This window comes from Siniperca chuatsi, linkage group LG22 (genome assembly GCF_020085105.1).
Source record: "Siniperca chuatsi isolate FFG_IHB_CAS linkage group LG22, ASM2008510v1, whole genome shotgun sequence".
Taxonomy (NCBI): domain Eukaryota; kingdom Metazoa; phylum Chordata; class Actinopteri; order Centrarchiformes; family Sinipercidae; genus Siniperca; species Siniperca chuatsi.
Genome location: NC_058063.1, coordinates 16,737,262 through 16,757,484, shown reverse-complemented (window position 1 = coordinate 16,757,484; position 20,223 = coordinate 16,737,262). Strand labels below are relative to the sequence as shown.

Genomic DNA, 20,223 nt, shown 5'->3' with positions numbered 1-20,223 from the left:
CTTTTTGCGTGGGTTGAATAATAACCTGACTCACTTGCCTGCTTGTTTAAACCTCCCTGTATTTATGTACAGTAAGTATGTGTGTGTGTGTGTGTGTGATGCCTCACATGTGAATGGCTGTGAAAACAGCAGAGTCATTGTGTCCTCAGGTAGGAGTGTGTTTTAAAGCGAGGTGTTGCCCACCAGTTTCATTTCCAACTCACCCACTCACAGTGCTTCAACTTCAAAGCATTTCAACAGAAACTCACCCTGTGTTGATAAGGGCTGTTATTTTAGAGCATTAAGGAGGCATGATTGCCTCAAGGTCAAAGAGACAAGATCTTCAACCAGGGAACTTGGATTTGTACTTGAGCAAGCAGCTGCCCACCTTAAGTGTAGCCTGGTTACAAACCTCAGAATCGTATATTAGATTTGTTCAGTGATTATGGCTGTTTCCGTCAGTTGGAGAAACAATTGACAGATCATAGCCATAGGTGGAATTAAGAATGGCTACTTTCATGACAAACAGCAACAGCAAAATGGCAGCAAGCATGGATGAGATCGACAGCAGTCCAAGTTGTTGTAAATTGACTTACAGAAACAACTCTTAAATCAACATATTTCTTTGATCAATGTGAAAATTGTCAATTTAACTGCTCCTGGCAACCACTTCCACAGCTATAGTGTCAACTGAAATTGACATCAGGATGATACATCACTCTGATTGGTAAAGGCAAAACAAAACTAAGCCCCCTCTCAACAAGAAATCAACCAACATACTGTAAACACAGTGTCAGGGTGAATGAACCAGTCTCACGGCATTTTGTGAAATAGTCACGAAATTTAATCTATAGATTCGTGTACATGGACACGAATTTCCATTTTTTTTCGTGACACTCAGCAGGACTTTCAAACTAAAGAGTGACAAAGTCAGCATAGAGAGGTGGTCAGGGTGGATGGATGGATCTATCAAATACATAGACTGTATAGAATATGGACTTAGTCTCCGTGACGCCACCCATAAGTTTCTAAAGAGCCAGTGTGAAGCTCAGTGGTGAAGGCTCCGGCCGACGCCATCTTGGACTCCGCCAGCTCCCACCTTATCCAAAAATGGGCAAAGACGTGGAGTGTGGGTAGAGCTGAGTCTGGTTGCTGAAACCAGCCACCTGTGATGGCCCCCACCTGTCACTCAAAGTGGCCACGACCTTAATTATGCATAACTTTAAGCCTTACTATAATTTAAACGGGTGAGTTATATAAAAAGTTGACCCAGTTGTCATTGGGAAAATTAGCTATAGAGACCAAAACCATTTTTTGTACCAGGCTGTAAACATGTTAATTTCTGCTGTAATGTTGGGCATTTTAACATAGGGGTTTCATGGGGATTGACTTGCTTTTGGAACCAGCCTCAAGTGGCTATTTGAGGAACTGCAGTTTTTGGCACTTCAGGTGGCTTCATTTTTAAGCCCAGGAGGTTGCTGCATGGTTGAGGTCTGCAAGGCCGTTGGGTCGGACTCGGGCTCATTTAACTTCTCTCCTTTCATTGTGTCCATGTATGCGCAGAGCATTATTCTCTACTGCATGCTCATGCTTCTTTATAATGGACAGTTAGTATTAATATTTGTGGGCATGATTGTCGGTGGCACTGGTAGTTATGTTTGAGGCCTATAATAAATGTACTTCTTAGTAGCGTGTGTGTGTTTTTGTGTGTATCAGAGTGTGCATCAGAGAGAGCTTAAAGTGATATTGCAGACTTTGTCGGGCTGGGGACGGGCTAGGGCTGGGCTCAAGACCGGGGTTTGAGTCCCCTGTGAAACCAATAGTCAACATTGATTGTTTTAAAGAAGTATTTATTCTAACCCAAACCATGATATTTTCCTAACCCTAACCAGGTAGTTTTGGTGCCTAAACCTAACCAAACTGCGACTGTCACCCGAAATGAAGCAAGCTTTATTTTGAAAGTCTAACCGGACATTGCATATTTATTATTGCTAACTTGACAGAAAAAAAAGTGGTTCAGGCAAAAGATACTTCCAATTGAAATACATTAGTTTAAAAGTCTTGCTGTCAGAGTGTCACGAAAAAATGTCCAATCCAATCTATAGATTACATTTTGTGACTGTTTCACGAAGTGAAATGAAATAGGAATACAGTTTAATTATCAGGCACAGACACAATATAGATGTCATCACAGAATAAAATATAAAACAAAGAGAACCACTGACAAGTATTAAAAATAACAATTTGTGTATTTATGGCAAGCTTTTCTTCAAATGCATCCGACTTTTATGACGTAAACTTTATAACTTCAGTCTATTTGAGCCCAAACTGACCAAAAGTTCATCAAAATTCGACCGTTGTCTTTCTGCTGTAGTGACCAATTTAAGTTTATGCCTGGACTTTCTCAAAAAATTTGAATGCTCCTGTGTTTTAACCAGTATCATTTCTGACAAGAAACTGTAATGACCTTTCTGTGATTATCAGAGCTATTCACTAAAACAAAGATCAGTAAGTTCAAACTTTTCCTTGTTATAATGTAGCTAAGTGTTTATTAAATAGAAATGATGTAAACTGGAAAGATTTTAAATTACATTTCACAAAAATAACACAATATACATCAAATAACAAAATGTTATGTTAATAATGTAAAACTAAATAACAAAATAGCAGAATTGGATAATTCCCACTCAATCTAAACTGCACGAATACTACTAACTCTGAAAAAGTACCAACATTTACAGAACTTGACAGTTAAGTTTAATATATTGCTATGCCCCCCAAAACTGTAATTTTTGGAAGATATGTTACAGCTCATGATGCTACAGTGACTTCCTGTTTACATAGCTGATTGATTTTGATTGGACAGCACTACAAATGTTTTCCAGCAACCGATTTACACATGACTAAAGTTGTTACTAAGATACGTTCTATAGGTGCAATCCAATTTAGTAAAATCAGTAGTTTGAAACTTGGCTGTAGTTAAGAACTTAGGTAGGACTTAAACAAACGTTATGAAGTTATGAATTTATGGATAGCTGATGCAACTTGATCCAGTTGTCATTTTAACAATGTGGTAATACAAGGAGAGAACATATTTGGGTCCATTGTCAGCTACTTGAGACCTGTGAGACTATTTTTCAAGTCAAGGTTACAGTGTGACCCAGCTGTTTGCTTTCGCTGTCAGCACACAAGGTGACAGGTGTAAATGCTGTTGTTTTGTTGTCCCTTCGGCCTCATTCTTCCCCTCATGCCTCTTGATCCTTGACCCAGATTCCACTGTGTTTGGACGTGGAGGACCAATGTGATCCCACTGATGACCCTCTAGGAATTTAATACTGATCTCAGTCATATGGTCCAAGACTAAAGATGACTGCCAAGACCCCCAGAGATGTCTTCGTTCACAGAGTCAGACAGGCAGAGATCCAGCTGCCTCTAAGTCTAGATCATTCCCTTTTTTATTACTTGCTTGGGTCAAATCTTTACAGTATACATTGAAAAACTGTAGAACTGATCACTACAAGAATAGACTGCAAAGTGGAATCATTAAAAATTAGGATAAATTGCATGGCCTGTAAATATTCTTTGTATGATAAATGATGAAAAAGCAAACTCAAAATGAGGAAACAAATTTTGTGAACAAAGGACAAATTAAAACAAAATGCCATTAACTGCACCAACGCCTCACAAACCTTTGTTAGGTGTCAGATTGACACCCCAAACAGTCTAGAATTTCAATTACCTCGTGATGTAGTACGCTTTATATAGAAACTTGTTTGTTATCTGAGGAATTATGGGCTCACGTGCCACTCTCGAACATTCACATACAGGAGGAGAGAGAGGCAACATACAGACAACACAGCTGGTGTCTGCAGATGGTAAAAGAGGTAAAGCTACTTGCAACAATAACAGCAACATCCAAACTGTGGATTACTACTGGACAGATTTTTTTGTGCATTCTTCCTCATAAACTGTAAAAAAAGTAAGTGATTTGCAATCTTTTGGCTTCTAGAGGTGTAAATGTTCAGAGGGATTAAAGGGATTAGATTAGAGTGATACTGGACAGTATGGCAGTAGCTAATCCATGCCTCCAGGAGTGGGATGAATGGAAGAAAGAGATGGAGGAGAACAGGAAAAGGAGATGGCGTGAGAGGGTGAGTCGTTGGGCTAAGGTGGAGGTGAGCGATGAGGAGGAACAAGGGGAGGATGATGGTGAGGAAGAGGAGGCAGAAGACATGGACAATGAGGAAGAAGAAGTGAGCAAAGATGAGGAAGAAAATGAAACAGATGAGAAGGGAGAAGAAGTGGAGCAGGAAGAGATGGAGGTGAGGGAAGCAGAGGAGATGGAGGAAGAAAGTGAAAATGAGGTAGGGAGGGGGGTCAAGGAGACGAAAAAGGGAAATGAGGAGGAAGACAGAGAGGTGGTTGAAGCACATGAAAGGGTACACGTGGAGGAAGAAGAGAAAGAGGAAGAAAATGAGGTGGAGAGGGAGGTTAAGGAGAATGAGGAGGTGGATGAGGACAAGGAGAAAGAGGTAAAAGCAGAGGAACTGGTGGAAGGGGAGGAAGAAGGAGAAAATGAGGTGGAGAGGGAGGTTAAGGAGAACAAGGAATTGGATGTAGAAGAGGAGAAGGAGGTAACAGAAGCAGAAGAAGTGGAGGAAGAGGAGAAGGAGGTAGAGAATGAGGTGTTGAGGGAAGTTAACGATTATGGGGAGGTGGTGGAAAAAGAGGTGATGGAAGCAGAAGAAATGGAGGAAGAGCAGGAAGAAGGAGAAGATGAGTTTGAGAGGGATGTTAAGGTGAATGAAGAGGAAGACAGGCAAGTGAGGAAAGAAGAGCAGGTCGATGAGGAAATTGATGGGAAAGAGGAGCATCAGGACCAGGAGCAAATTGGACAATATCACCTGGCGGAGAAATTCCGAGAACAGATGAGAAGAATTGAGGATGAGAACGTTCAGCAAAACCAAGAAAGTACAAGGCAAGAAGACAAAACAGTTAACGAGGAAGAAAAATTGTCAGATTCAGCGGAATCCGAGAATGAAGATTCTGAATTGACAGGATCTGAGGATGAATGTTGCAACTTTGAAAGGATAAAGGATGACAACAACAAACAATATAAGGATACTGAAGAACTGGAGGATGCTGATGAAAAGTCATGGAGGAATGAAAATAGCATCCTAGGAGCGGGGACTTCTAAGGAAAGAAAAGAAGAGGAAAGTGAGAAGTTGACAGAGGAGGAAGAAGCAGTCGCAGAATCTTGGACAGCTCAAGAAGAAGAGTTTCAAGATGATCACAAAAAGCTTCAAGAGGAAGAGTCTACAGATGACGAGGAAGCAGAACATTCAATGGACGAAGACACAGATAGTAATGATGAAGATGTGGTAAAGATTTACTGCAAAGATGATTATCTCACAGACCTATTCTGCACCTTAACAGAGTTCAGGGACTCCTCCCTTCTTACTGACCTTACTTTAAGTACAGAGGATGGGAAGAGTTTCCTTGTACACTCCCCTGTCCTGGCTGCTGTCAGCTCCCTCATCCGGGAAAGACTGAGTAGAAGCAATGTAGAAAACTATAGAGGCGAAGAAAGAAAAGACAATGATACACGTGTTGGAGTCCACATGTGGTTAGTGTCTCTGGGTCCAGAGGTAGATCATGTTGGATTAGAGGCAGTTGTGGAGTTTGCCTACACTGGACTCATATCACGTTTGAACAAGGACACTGTGCACCAGATAAAGGCTGTGGCTCAAACACTGGGTGTCCCCAGGGTGCTGGATCTCTGCATAGAGGAAGAAGAAAAGTCCACAAAAACTGGAGGGCAGGAGAAAGAAGAAAAGATCTCGGCTGCAGAACAAATGATGATCAGTCTTCAGTCCATCAAACAACTGTGGATGGACAGAGTTGGCTGTGATGTCATTCTGGAAGCTCTCGGAGGATCGCTTCATGGTGAGTAGACCACCAATGAGTTGTACATTTATGTACAAGTATAATAGCAGCCACTTTAGAGGCCATGATCCTTCGATCCCTGCTTGCCCAACTGAAATTGTCCTGTAAGATGTGATACATTTCTTTGCCCTCAAGAAGGTTTCTAAATGAAACTTAAAACTGAATCACAAACCATCTCCTCAATTGCAGTAAGTGAGCTCTCTATCTAGAGAAAGCTGAACTTACTTACTTTAGAGCAGTATTCATTCATTAGTATCTAAAGTCACATAACAGAATTTCTTGGTATTTTTATTTATTTATTTTTTTACCTCTGCCAAGGTTATGTTTTCAGACTTTATTAGACTTATTAAATTTGGTGGAACAATAGGCCATAGATATTTGCCTTTGGTCTTTGTTTTTGGTGTAGATAATCCAACACGTCCTCATACCTAAAGGTCAGAATAGGTTATTTGGCACTGACTCCCAGCGACAGGCATACCTGACCTTCGTCGTCATGGTAGTAATTTAACGTTACCTGACACACAAATCATGGCTGGAATAGTGTTGTGTGGCTTTGTCCGAGCCACTTTGTTTCTCAATTAATGAGCCATGGCTGTATAGAAACACCAGTTTTTGTTTCAGCGCACAAACAGAACGGACAGCTAGCGGACCGTGAGGAGATATTAGCTGAATTTGACAAAAAGACATATATTGGATTAGAATTGGATTCCCCACCTTTAACTTCCGTACGTAACTTAACTTACATATGTAAGCAATGTATTCGTGTAGAGTCCCATACATTTTTGGTTGGGATTACAGTGAGTTTATACTGTACTTATTACTATCCTCCGTTCAGTCCACAGAGTTATCCTGGCTGTGTTGAGTGACTACTTCCGTGGCATGTTCACCTTGGGGATGAGGGAGTCCCATCAGCCCTGTGTAAGCCTTCCCTTCCTTTTGGCTTCAGAGCTTGAGGTTCTGATTGACTGCTCCTACAGCGGGGCTCTCCCCCTAAGCTGGAGGTGTGTCTTTGAGATCACCAGCACTGCTCTCCAGCTCCAGTACCAACCTGCCCTCTCTTTGTGCCTTGACTTCCTGCAACAAGAAATAAATCCTCACTCCTGCCTGGATGTGGCATCTTTTGCTGAGGCCTATGAGATGGTGCAGCTTCTAGAAGTCGCAGATGATTTCGTCTTGCGGCAATTCCAAAAGGTGGTATGCACCTCAAAGTTCAAGGACCTGCCAGCCAAACAGCTCCTAAAGTACCTGAACAGTCACTCGCTCTGTGTTTCATCTGAGCTTGTTGTATTCAAAGCAGTGGTGGCATGGATCCAAGCAAAGCCTAAGAAAAGGCTGAAGCTTGCTAAAGAACTAATGAAAACCATCCACTTTACCCTGATGACATTTACGGAATTCAGAGAGGTCCAATCTCTGAACATGTGGTCTGATCACAACCTGGCAGAGATCTATGAAGCAGTTTTTGAGGATTTCTGCTCAAATGAGACTGCACTGCAGAGTCAGTGCCGCATCTATATGCCGAAAGAGAGTCTGGTTGTGATTGGAGGCGACCAGACATTTGAAGACCTGGGTACCCGCAGCATTAGCAGAGAACTCTGGTTTGGGAATTCCCTAAGGAACCATACAGGGATAAAAAAGGCATTGGAGTGGAGAAAGTTGGGAGAGATGCCAGAGCCAGCGAGGTTCAGACATGAGGTGACTGTGCTCAAAGGACAACTATATGTGTTTGGAGGCAAGAAGTATTATGGCATCAGGGACACCCTGAATTCTGTATACAGGTGAGAGCGGGTAATCTTGGATCTCAACTAAAAGCAACTATTTATGTTTCAATGCCTCTATACTTACATTTGTCTCATTTTACAACATCTGTAGGTATGACCCCCTTCAAAACAGCTGGGAAAGCCTGGCTGAAATGCAGGAGAAGAGATGCTCTTTCTCTGTGGTTGTGTTGGATGGAAAGATATATGCCATTGGCGGATATTGTGACCCTGACTATATAGAAAGTGTGGAACGATACTGCCCCACTGCAAACTCTTGGAGGTACGTTGGAAGGGATATTTATTTTTCAAAGCAAAGTGTGCTATATCAAGGATAAAGTCTTGCTAAAATTTCCCTAACAACCATCTACCAACTTGGTAGCATGTACCATATTGAGTAGATGTGGCAAGCTAACATCTGGATGTTGTGTAGGCAGTGATGGTTGGCTGACCCTGACTATAAAGAAAGTGTGCTGGTTTGGCTACCAGCTGAATAGTAACATCCAATCATATTAATACAGGTTTATAGCACGACCATTATATCCTGATACTTCTCATTTGCTATAAATGGAAAATTGTATGATGCACTGTGTCTCAAATTGAACAAAGTATATACTTTAAGATATTATAAAAAATCTTCTCTTTCAGCTTCACCTGTCCCTTGGATCTGCCTCTGAGTGGCCATGTAGCAAAAGTTTTACAAGGGCAGATCTTTATCTCAGGAGGGCTGAGCAGCGACTACCAATGTCTTGCATCCATGTTTCTGTACCACCCAGAGACAGGAAGCACTTATTTGGCAAACATGGCTAAACCTCGAATTTATCACTGCATGGACGTCCTAGGTGAATGTCTTTATGTAGCAGGTGGAATCACCAGAGATGATGACATGACCATTGTTGACCAGCTAGCTTGTGAGGTGTACAATCCAGTGGCTAACTCCTGGACTGCCTTCACATCTCTGCCAGTGCCACATGTAGGAGCAGGAAGTGCAGTTTTGGAGGGAAAGTTTTATGTGCTGGGTGGATACAGCCAGGAGGACTACAGTGACACGAAGATGGTCCATCGTTATGATCCCACCACACAGAGATGGGAGAACATGGGCAAGATGCCTGGGCCAAACAATGACATACGAGCATCTCTGCTGTGTTTGCCACCACATTTACGACTGTAAGACGTGGTGACATATGCCATTACTATTGTTGTTTTACATAAAGTTTAATGATGAATTTTAGGATACTTATTGCATGTTATTAACAATAATGTTTTTGTAATTTAGCAAACATTCTTCCATCGTGGACGATATCTTGATCGAGGTAAATTAACTTTCACAGTATATGAATTAAACCTTTAGCCATGCCAAATGTAGGATATCTATATAATGTAGTGCAATTTTGGTGCTATATATTTAGATTCAAAAGGTGTCTGTAATAAAATAGTTCATGTTTTAGCTTTGGATGGGATGATAATTATTTCCATCACTCATTGCCGCAATAACCAACTATGAACAACAATGACAATGACAAACACATTTGTCATTGCAGAAGGTGCAGAAAGCCGTGTTTAGTCACCAGAGACAGGAAAAGAGATAATGTAAGAAGTTTATTGTTTTGCTTTCATTGTTCTGAAGAAGGTTCACACATTTATATTTTCATTAAAATTTACTTGAAAAAGAAAAACTTGCATTGGGTTTTTGAGATTTTCCAATGAATGTTTGTTTTAATTTTGCTTGCAATTTTGATCATATTTAGAAAATTAAGGAGGTGATATCATCCAGGATAATTATACTGTTTAATTTTCATATCAGCACATGCTTTGGGAAACTGATTTCAATATTGTTGCGTGAGCGTCTCTCCTCAGTGTGAAAGCACAATGCAATGCATTGTTTCTAATCATTTACATAGGAAAGACAAGAAAACCACTGGAGGTGTGTCCATTCAGGTTGTCAAACACTCCGTTATCCCACAGTTCCATGTACACCTTATCACTAGCAGCCAATTGCAGAACAACAGCGTTACTACTACCGTCTGAGCCGTCAGCTGAAGGGTTATATGTTGAAATTTGATGAACGTCATTTTTCAATAAAATGGCCCCCATTACGTGAGTGTTGTAGCCCAGGTACTGAAGCTGAAGTAGTAGAGACTGTTCACTGGTGCTGTGAAGATTCCTGCAATAGAGCAAAGACAAGCAGATGCAAGATGAGTTACTTGAATTACAAGTAGATTTGAGTTTTATTTCTCAAAATTCTCTCAGAGGAAGAGCTACTTTGGAGGCAAACTTTAGTAGGTTGAGCCAATGAATTATGGCTTTTCAGAATCTGGGTTCATTCATTTGTTCATGATCTATAAAGATTAACAGAATATAGGTTATGTGCTAGAATGACGGGAAATCATGTTCTTTTATTGATTGTAAATACACTGATTGTAAATCCAATGTTACTAAAATTATTATTAATTGGCCCCAACAATGGAGGTTTGACTCAAATAAGAAAATTATAAGTGAAGACATTTCCCATTTAACTTGGTCATTTGATCCTTTGTTAATATAAGAATTTTGAATAGAGCAGCTTTAAACGCCATTTAGCACTAGAAAACACTAGAGACCTGAGTCAAACAGTATCAGGAAATTCTTCTACTTTGTTTGATCTTGTTTGAAATACCAGAAGCAGATGTGTGAGTTTAAAGCCTTAGGATATGTAGTGTCTACAGATTTTCAGCCATAGAAAAACAGCAGTTTTATCTTCTTTGTCAAAATAATAATAACAAACAAACAATAACAAACCCTTAGAAATAAAATAAATGTTAACTATCTACAAGCACCTGTACCTGTACCAAGTACCTGTATTTTGATGATAACCCTTGCAGTGTTTGAGAAGACCCTTTTGAAAACCAGGGTCTTGTCTGTGCAGGGTCCTCTGCAAATCTCCCTAGAGTGCACCAAAGAGGCCAAGAACGCGATGTGAGGAGCACCTGTGGACAGACAGTTACATGGAGAAATTATAAATGTTAATATAAAAGATATAAATCAATGACAGAGTGATAAAGGTCACAGAATAATTTACTTTGCCCTTAAATTTAGACAGTATATTTTCTTCACAGATGTATGATAATAAATAATCTAATACTGCATCTCTTCTGCTTAGAGAATTATTTCAGTATGATCACAAAACAGCACACTATTTTATTGTGTAACAACATTGAACATTGGTAAACTTAAATACTGTAAGTTTACAAATGCATTACTCCAAATGTTGGGTGGGAATATATGTGGTGATAATTCATCATCATGAATCTTGAAACTTCATTATCTTTGTTCAGTCTGTCCACTTCAGCTTTCTGTCTCGTCAGCTCGTCCTCAGTCGCATTGAGTCTGGCCTCCAGAGCTTCAACACCATTCTGCCATCTTTCTACATATTTCAGTTTGTCCTCCAAGTTCTTTATTAATTCCAATTTAGCTTTCAGCCACTCACTAATATCCATGTTACCTCTCTGTCTAAACGCTGGCTCCACAAACAAGAGTCCCAAGAGGGTCAGCAGAAGCAAAGCCCTGAACTCCATTTCCTTAATCTTAAATTTGTTGTCTCTTGGATATTATCCTCGCAGTTTGTAGAGAGTGGTTTTTCCTCAGTGGCTTATATACCTGCTCTCTTCACTGAGAAGGGTCCTTGGATGTCAGTGAGTAAGAAGTATTCTATTGAGTTCCTCAGGGCCCCCAGTTTGTGTCGTGTCCCAGCAGGGCTACTGGGAGGATTATGTGAGTGTGTTATCCAGTAAAATACCAATAGCGAATGTGACATACAAAGAGAAATTACATTTCTATACATTTTGTACAATGTCAACATGAGCATTTACTACCAACAGTATACAGTATATTACTTCCAAGGACCCACATTATGTTGTGGGGTTACAGGTTACGTTAAGCCCTGTTCACATTTTTTTTTAAAGCCAGTGTGCCAAGCCTGCTGTGCTAAATATAACACAGCAGGAAAACAATACATTATCTGATGTCTACAGGGATGCAAAATTATAAACAAAGAGCCACCAGACCATGGCTATTTCCGTAGCAGTGTGATTCAGACAAAAGAAAGAGATGTGAGGGACTAGGTCTTTGTGGGTTCGCTGCAAACCACAGTGTGCACTCATTTGACTTGTGTAATATTTTAATCATGGGTCAAATAAGGGCAGTGTTTGTTCTTGTTGTGCTGTTTTGTTATGTTCATGTAAATGTGATGGTTTTTTCAGGAGCCTTTCTGTGCCACAGAGTGACTGCCCCAGTGCTCTGTACATGACCTGGCTGGATACTCTGACCTGTGGCCTTAACTGCCCCGCTGTGCTGAAACGAGGAAACCAGCAGAACGTCCTCACTTTCTACTGCCAGAGAATCCTGTCTTACAGGGATGGATATTTTGAGACAGTAAATTAAAACAATGCCAAGAGAACAAAGGGAAACAGCCACATGAACCTAATGAGTTAAATAATGTTGCCTTAAGCAAAAGCTGCCGATGAAAGCAAAGAGAGAGGATGAGTCAAAGACCCTCCTGATACTACTCTGCCGCAGGCACAAGAAAGAACCCAGACCCAAAGTGAATGAGTTTCATCCAGGTAGTAAGGAAGTCTGAGATCCTGTGTGGTTATACAGACTGTGCTGTCCTGGGTTGTTCACGGGTTCCAGCCCTGCGACAGCCAGTGTGTGTCCATCAGCAGCTACAGACAGTGAAAATCTGACTGCACCAAAAACCAACATGAGTTGTCTTAATAAGGTGTTCAGCTGCCTTGAGCCTCCAAAAAGAGGTTAATTACTCCTTGGTATAAATTTGACAAATTTCTGGAAATCTACTAAAGGGATGGAAACCATTCTTCCAAAAGAAATTCCCTCAATTGGTGTTTTGATGACGGTGGTGGAGAGCGCTGTCTAACATGTTGTTCCAATGTGCAGTTGAGTTGAGATCATTTAGTACGCCTTTATGGAATCATCTGCATTTGTTATGCTTCTCTACTCGTTTATTCACAATTTTCCTTTAATCTGTCACCTGTTTATGTATTTATACTGAATATTATTGTTAGGACTAGAAGAGTAGTCCATTAATGGTTTTATGACAACCTCTCTGGTAGAACTCAGGCAGTACTTTCCAATGGTTCCAAATCAAGTTCTCTTGACGTTAGTATAGGTGTCCCAAAAGGCTCTAGTCTTGGTCCTCTTTGTTTTGAGAAACAAGCTTCTTTTTGTAAGATTATTGCTATTTACTAAGTCTAAAGTCAGAGAACAATGAATGACAATCAGGGATGAAGTTAATTCCAAAAATCTGTATCTCCAAAGCTCAAATATTGAGTCATATGTCAAGCAAATTCAGTGTTTAAGTTTTTGTGACCCCTTTTCTTTAAAATTGTATTAATCTGCACTATTTATGAAGGCTGCATTTTGTGTAATGTACATTTTGTCTGCTTAATACAATGATATGTTTGTTTTCTATAATATAACTATCCTAAAGGATATGGACTTATTTTGTCAACAATAGACAGTTTCCTGGCAATGATAAAGATCTGAAAGCTTGATATTTTAATATTCAAATACAACATCAATGTGGCAACTAGAGTGTATGAACAGGATTAATATACTATTGTGAGCAGTCTGCATCAGCACAGGAGGGAGAGACATCAGAGCAGGGTGAAGCTGAGGAGAGCAGGAATCAGAAGATGTAAGTTAAGACTCTGCTGTATTATTTTACATTCAATGTTTAATCAAGTAGATTCAATTCTATTCATCCCAGTGCATGTGAAATCTAATTTATATAATTAAATTAGTGTTTTCAGGTGATACTATAAGCTTTAAGCTCTTTTTGGACACTAACAAAAACAACTGGCAATATATTGCAATCAAAAGCTTTTTTCAGTAAATACTACCTGGAGACAGGGTTTTGTTGTGTCAGAGTGATGTTTTAAACTAACTATATAGAACTTGCTTAACAGTTTTTTGTTTTGTTTTTTTTATTAACCAAGAAATACTTCATATAATGCTGTGTGGTTATTTTGATCAACCTGCATAAAATGTGGCTCATTGCTTCTGGTGAGACATCTTGAAAATAGATTATTAATATAATTTTAATATTGTGTTTATGGTAGTGATCGCACACTTAGCCCATGAAAAGTATATGATAGATGAAGCATCTATTTTTTTTAACTTTGACATGATCAATGCTCTTTTCACTCAGGGCTTCATACTCATGCAATAAACTAATTAAGAGTTCATATAAATGAGCTGAATAATGAAAAAGGTGTGAACAACAGTATAAAAAAAAAGAAAAAGAAAGAAAGTGTAATCCATTCAAGACAAACAACACCAATCCAATGAGGAAAAAACACCTTTGAGCATTACACACACACACACACACACACACACACACACACAGAGTTAAAAAAAAGTATAGGCTACACAATGGAATAAATACATAAAATAAACAATTTGGTTTTTATTATTTTTGTGACTATGTCCAGCTTGCTGTTAGCACCTCTTGCTCTTACACAAGCTCAACTACCAAGCAGATAGTCCAATAAACAAAGAAAATCCAATAACTAAGGTTGTAAGTCCAAAACACAAGTCACACAGGATAAGGGCTGGAAAACTCAACACATGAAGACAAAGACGCTCTGACAACTAGACAAAACACTGACTAAATATTCACTGAGGGAAGGACAACTAGACACAGGTGAAACTAATCAGGACAGGACAGACAATCAAAACTGGAGGGAAAAGCAAACAAAGACAGGAATTAAAACTACAAAACACATGAGGGAAGGAGAATATTTCTAAATAAAACAGAAAATAACGTAAATAAACCCTCAAAACCACAAAAAAAAACTGTGTGCAAAGCTCCCTCCTATTTTTCATATGAATAAATATGACATAATATAACCATGAAATTGTGAAATAATCCAACAAAATGTTAAAACCCAGTTCATTATTATGATGTGCTGTTTCATCCTGCTTCGTTTCATAATAACAACTTTCAAGGATGAAGCCTGAGATCTCTTCATGGCCAATGTGGGCAGGAGGAACAATTACAGTGACTAATGTCTCTTTCATTGTACATGTGCATGTCAGTATTGTATTAAGAAGAATATGAACTTATCATTTGACATATTGCATGGCTTACAAACAGGGAAATACACCAAATGACTTAAAAACATTTATTTGTATTCCTCAGAATCTCAGACAGAGGACCTTAAGAAGCTCTTAACAGCCATGGTGGTGCATTTTCTCCTAAGCGCTGTCTTTAGAAACGCCAGTTAAAGGTTATAAGTGTGTTAGGGGCCCAGAACATTAGCAGCTTCCAAGCCAAATAATTAATTGCAGGGCTGTTATGTACTGTATTGCATTATACTCTACATGTGTCTCTGTTATTGCGTCCAGACCCAGTGTATTTTGTTATCTGTATTTTATTCAAATCACACATTCCCATTGACTAAAAGCACTACTGAATGGGAACAACTGTTAAATCTGGTACAATGATTTGCATACTTATACTGCGTACATATTTACATTTCTTACATACTTTCTTACTAGACTTCTGCCTAAACATTAAGTCCTGAAGGAACTGGACAGTTTTTTTTTGTTTTTGTTTTTCTTACTAGACATATAAGAGTTTCAGTATATTTCCCTAAACCTAAAGACAAGCTGTTAAAATCAAGTTTTTTGTTCACTGCGCACTAAAATATCAGTTTCATCTAACAGAGCAAAGATGCAGTGGAGTCTGTTTCTACTCATTCTGATGGGTAAGTGGATCATCTTACCAGCTCAATTGCAGTACAACCTGCCCTTCTTTAAGCTAAAATCACTACAACTTAATCTGGAGTCATAAGACAGCTGGAAAGCTCTGTCATCAATAAAATGTAAAATACGTAGATTTAGAGTCACATTTAAATTAAGAGGATGGTGTAAGTAGTGGGTGTGACCTGTGTGCTAATGATTTTGATTTAATAAACAGATGCTCGTCATGGTGTCAGCTCCAACACTGCAGTATTTGCTCTGTTGTTAGGTCAGTGTTCCTTCTTCACTTGTCACCTCTATGAGTACCACTTTATTGAAGAGAAAAAGTCCTGGGATGAAGCCCAGAGTTATTGCAGAGAGAACTACAGGGACCTGGCCACAGTATCTAACATGACAGACATGGAGAGACTCTGTGACTCTACAATGAAGCAAGACGAAGCCTGGATTGGGCTGTACAGCAACCCAGGAAACAGGAGGTGGCACTGGTCTCTGCCAGGGGTGGAGTTCAATAATAGTGAGACAGAATGGAGGTCGGGAGAACCGAATGATTGGAACGGTTTTGAGAACTGTGTGTGCATCAGCAATCACAAATGGAACGATATCACCTGTACTGCTAACTATAAAGTTATCTGCTACGATGGTGAGAATATGTGGCTAATAATGACATTATGTGTATTCAGCATATCATCCTGCCTAACAATTGTTTTCTATGTGGACATATAACTGATCTCTTTACATGGGGTATGCAATTCTAATCCAATACACGTTTTTTTTTTTTTTTTTTGTCGAATTCAGTGAATATGTCCTCACAGTCCACTAGCTGTCTGTTCTCTGTGTGTGCTGAAAAAAATCCGGTGTCTGTACACAGCCCTGGCTCTGTAAATGCTAAACAAACAAAGTGACTCTGATAGAGCTACACAACACTATTCCAGTCATGATTTGTGTGTAAGGTAAAATTAAATGACTTGCCCGCGGACATTCAGCTTACTTTCTAGTTTTCCAAGATATGCTGGTGTTGTGATGTTAGCTATAGTAGCAGGAGAGTTGTGAGTATCGCTGTCTGGAGCTGCTGTGCTGCTCTGGGAAACCGTCTCGTCCTCTCTGGCTGTTAGCTTCGCAGCAGCAACTGTAGGGACAGTCTGCTAACCCACAACCTAGCTAACGTTAGTTACGTTACTTGCTGTGTCGCTCTATATCATGGTATTTGTCATGGTATTGGATTTCTCCAGAATCGCATGCCTCACCTTTAAGTAAAAACTTGGCTGATATGGTTAAAAAGTAATATCTAAAAGTCATAAGTCAGTTAATATTAAATCTTAGCCTTTTTTTTTGGCTTTTTTATTTTTAAGTGACATTACTGGAAACTGTGATGATAAAATTCCACTTTTGAAAAAAATTGATTCTAATCCAGTATAGGACTACTTTTCTTCTATTTTACGCAAAATCATCTGCTCTACCTTATTATACCACAAATACTTTCATCTAAATATCAGAAACTGCAGTGGAATCATGCTAATTTATCTCACATTATATGAAACTAAATAACTAAAATGTGGATTTCTAACTGTGAAAATGTGTCTGTTTACTCAACAGAAAGAAAGCAATCCAATAATAAATTCAATTTGATTGACATTAATATGACCTGGCCACAGGCTCAGAACTACTGCAGACAACATCACACTGACCTGGTCAGTGGACTCAATCAGTTAAAAGAACTAACGGATGTCAGTTATTCTGGAAAGAAATTGTGGATCGGCCTGTTCAGAGACACCTGGAGGTGGTCAGATGGGAGCAATTCCTCTTTCAGAAACTGGGATCTGGAGTTATTTAAAGATCAAGACAACAAGAAATGTGCTATGACTGTGTTAAATAGATTTGGAAAATGGAACTCTGATGATTGTACTAAAAGAAAACCCTTCTTCTGCTATGATGGTGAGTTTTGCAAAGGTCTCTCTCAACTGTTTTCTCCAATAGGAGCAGAACTGGAATCAGTCAGAAGATCCGTCTGAATTTACAGTATTTAATAATTATTTTAGTTAAATGTTTATGCATGTTTGTTGAATTTCTTTCGGTGGTGAATATATTTATTTCATACACTAGATTTCACATCTGGATTCTGTCTGTAGTCTTACTTCAAGTAACTAATATTAAAACAGAAAAAGACCAAAATATTATGTTTGAATATTAGTTGGTCATGTCACCGCTACATTGTTTCTTTAATTGTTTAATCGCTTATTTTGTTAATCCCATTTATTACAGAGACTATCACGACACTGCTAGCTCTACAGTAAAATGTCATTTATGCTGCTTAAGACATTCTTAATATATTTTAAAGATACAAGCAATGATTTAAACCTAAATTTCAGTACTCAAGATCCATATTGGATCGCAGTGTTCTCAACAACTAACTGAACAAAGCTACTGGTATGATCCTGTGTTTGTCTCAATTTCTTCCATGACAGATAAAGTGATCCTGATCAAACAAAACAAGACCTGGGAGGAGGCCTTACATTTCTGCAGAGAGAACCACAATGACCTGGTCTCCATCACTAACCCTGACGAGCAGAGATGGGTCCAAGAGAGAGCCAAGAAGGCCGACACTCCTTTTGTCTGGCTGGGACTGCGCTACACCTGCACTCTGGATCTGTGGTTCTGGGTCAGTGACGAGCTGGTCTGCTATGAGAACTGGGCCCCAGATCAAAAGATGGATGACTGTGACATGTCAGGAGCCATGGACAGAGGAGGACAACATGAGTGGGTCAAAAAGGCTGAAAATGACAAGTTAAATTTTATCTGTGCTTTATAGTAAGATTTAAACCCACCCTAACTCACTGGTGACAGACTTCATGTTTCTGGTGTATTTTCCTTGACTGCAACAAACTTACTAACAGTGTACAGTGTGTACTGTCTGGTCTCTGGGTTTATTGAATGGCAATGTGTAAAATGTAGAAATCACAACCTGAATATGGGAGAAACTAAATTACTAACGAACAGAGAAAGTGGCTACACTAAAGTAAACGTGTTTCGGTCTCCTTGTCCTGATCCAGGAACATCTGAATGACTTCCTTCATTATTGCTGGATGACAGATAACAATAACTTTTTGTTGTTGTAGTTGTTATATTTTTTCTCTTAAAGTGTCTTTTATTCATCTCAATTTGTTTGTATCCTATTGCATGTTTATGAAAGAATAAGAATAACAACACTAATCTGTACTGTTTTGCTTCTTACACTCACAAAATGTTTTTTTTTTCCTTTTTGGTTAATATCTGGTGATGGTTATAACATGTTAAACCATAGTTTTGTCATAATTACATTTTTGGAGTTTTATATAAATGGATAATTGATTTCTCTGATGCTGAATAAACAGTTAAACCATAATGTTGGCCTCTCTTTCACTGACTTGATTGAAATTTAACATTTACATAAAAGGTGCCTCATTTAAAATAGTAAAAAAACATAGACTACCATCACAACGTGTGAAAGGACCCTTCAAAGAAAAATATCAGATCTGAATCCAGTTTTTTATCTGGATCAAAAAACATTATGTACCCTAAAATATTTGAGTTAGTAACTATCTAGTGATTTTAAGTGATTTCTCCATGGGTGTCATTCTTAAATGCAGTTAACGAGGACTGTGTTTGAGGTCACTAATTTAAATAAGCTTTTTTAAGACTCAACAGGCAGCTCATGAAAAGGTCGAAACCTATAGTAGGAAATCTGCAGAGTAGTTATAAGGGAATGTTAATGTTGGTGAAGTGATACATGTCAACACTAGAGGGCGCACCTGATCCAGCTGTCCTGGCAGCCTGCTGCCACTGCAAACATGGCTGAATTGCCCTTATGGTAATGAATGGGTTTTGATTTTCCAAACAATTTCTCAATGACTTCCTGGGAAGTTTCCTAAGCAGAACTAGTAATTTGGTAATAATTATATGGGCCACAATTAAACCCCATTAAATATATTGGAAACTTTACTGTCCATATCTGTTGAATTGTATATTTGTGTGTGCACAGATTTAATAGTTTTACTGTTATTTACTGATATTTAACAGTTTAAAAAATCTGAATATTAACATTAACATAAACACATAATATAAACATACATAAGATACGGCTTTGTTTGGCAGGTTTCTAAAAGGGTTTTTACTGAGAATATATTCTGAGAAGCACATTTTACAGATGAAAACTAAACTTTGCTCTCTGGTGGACAAACTATTGGCCAACACCATTACAAATATATCTGCAATAGGCTAATATCGGCCAATATATCCGCCTTGCAGATTTATCCGTCTAGCTCTAATCAAATTCAATTGAACATGGTCCCTATTTTATTATTTATTTTATTACAGACCCCCAAAATAAAGTTACTTTGATCAGATGGGTGAAACTAAATCAATGATCAATTCAAAGCTGTGAGATAGCAAAGTGTGATATGCTCAGATTAACTATACAACATCTGTATCTACCATCGATCATGCTTTATATTAAAAGCTACAGACATTTATGTCTCTTATCACTACAATATTTTACACTATTCTATTCTATATACAATTTTTTACTTTGTGATTCAGAAGTGTGTTGGGTCTGAGAAACAAGCCTGAGCACCTTGCCAAAGTCAGGTCATGTGCGGAAAAGGTTCAAAAGTGAAGCGTAGAGGAGTGTAATGTGTATTTTTGAAAATGTAGAAAGCCTGTCTGTGGATGTAACACTAAATAATGTTCCGCAACAATCCCGTGTGGTTTTATGCTCATAATACCTGCTGTTACTGAAAATGATTCAGAA

General features: G+C 38.8%; 2 protein-coding genes across 2 annotated transcripts; both read left to right on the top strand.

Moving 5' to 3' along the window:
* The first annotated feature begins 3,814 nt into the window (after positions 1 to 3,814).
* On the top strand, positions 3,815 to 9,314 carry LOC122870622 (golgin subfamily A member 4-like). Its single transcript, XM_044184944.1, has 4 exons — positions 3,815 to 5,925; positions 6,761 to 7,700; positions 7,795 to 7,962; positions 8,328 to 9,314. Exons 1-4 carry the CDS (start codon positions 4,044 to 4,046, stop codon positions 8,848 to 8,850), a joined length of 3,513 nt encoding a protein of 1,170 aa, XP_044040879.1. The 5' UTR covers positions 3,815 to 4,043; the 3' UTR covers positions 8,851 to 9,314.
* Positions 9,315 to 13,283: 3,969 nt separating this feature from the next.
* On the top strand, positions 13,284 to 18,819 carry LOC122870601 (macrophage mannose receptor 1-like). The gene is made up of 5 exons (XM_044184910.1): positions 13,284 to 13,371; positions 15,405 to 15,445; positions 15,709 to 16,080; positions 17,034 to 17,372; positions 17,903 to 18,819. The coding sequence occupies exons 2-5, from the start codon at positions 15,412 to 15,414 to the stop codon at positions 18,244 to 18,246; spliced, it is 1,089 nt and encodes a 362-aa protein (XP_044040845.1). The 5' UTR covers positions 13,284 to 13,371; positions 15,405 to 15,411; the 3' UTR covers positions 18,247 to 18,819.
* The last annotated feature ends 1,404 nt before the right edge of the window (positions 18,820 to 20,223 follow it).

Coding starts and splice junctions, on each gene's coding strand:
- LOC122870622 (XM_044184944.1), top strand. CDS start 4,044: ATGGCAGTAGCTAATCCATGCCTCCAGGAGTGGGATGAATGGAAGAAA. Junction 5,926..6,760: donor TCTCGGAGGATCGCTTCATG/GTGAGTAGACCA, acceptor TCCTCCGTTCAG/TCCACAGAGTTATCCTGGCT. Junction 7,963..8,327: donor CCCACTGCAAACTCTTGGAG/GTACGTTGGAAG, acceptor CTTCTCTTTCAG/CTTCACCTGTCCCTTGGATC.
- LOC122870601 (XM_044184910.1), top strand. CDS start 15,412: ATGCAGTGGAGTCTGTTTCTACTCATTCTGATGG. Junction 15,446..15,708: donor GTTTCTACTCATTCTGATGG/GTAAGTGGATCA, acceptor CTCTGTTGTTAG/GTCAGTGTTCCTTCTTCACT. Junction 16,081..17,033: donor TAAAGTTATCTGCTACGATG/GTGAGAATATGT, acceptor TTTACTCAACAG/AAAGAAAGCAATCCAATAAT.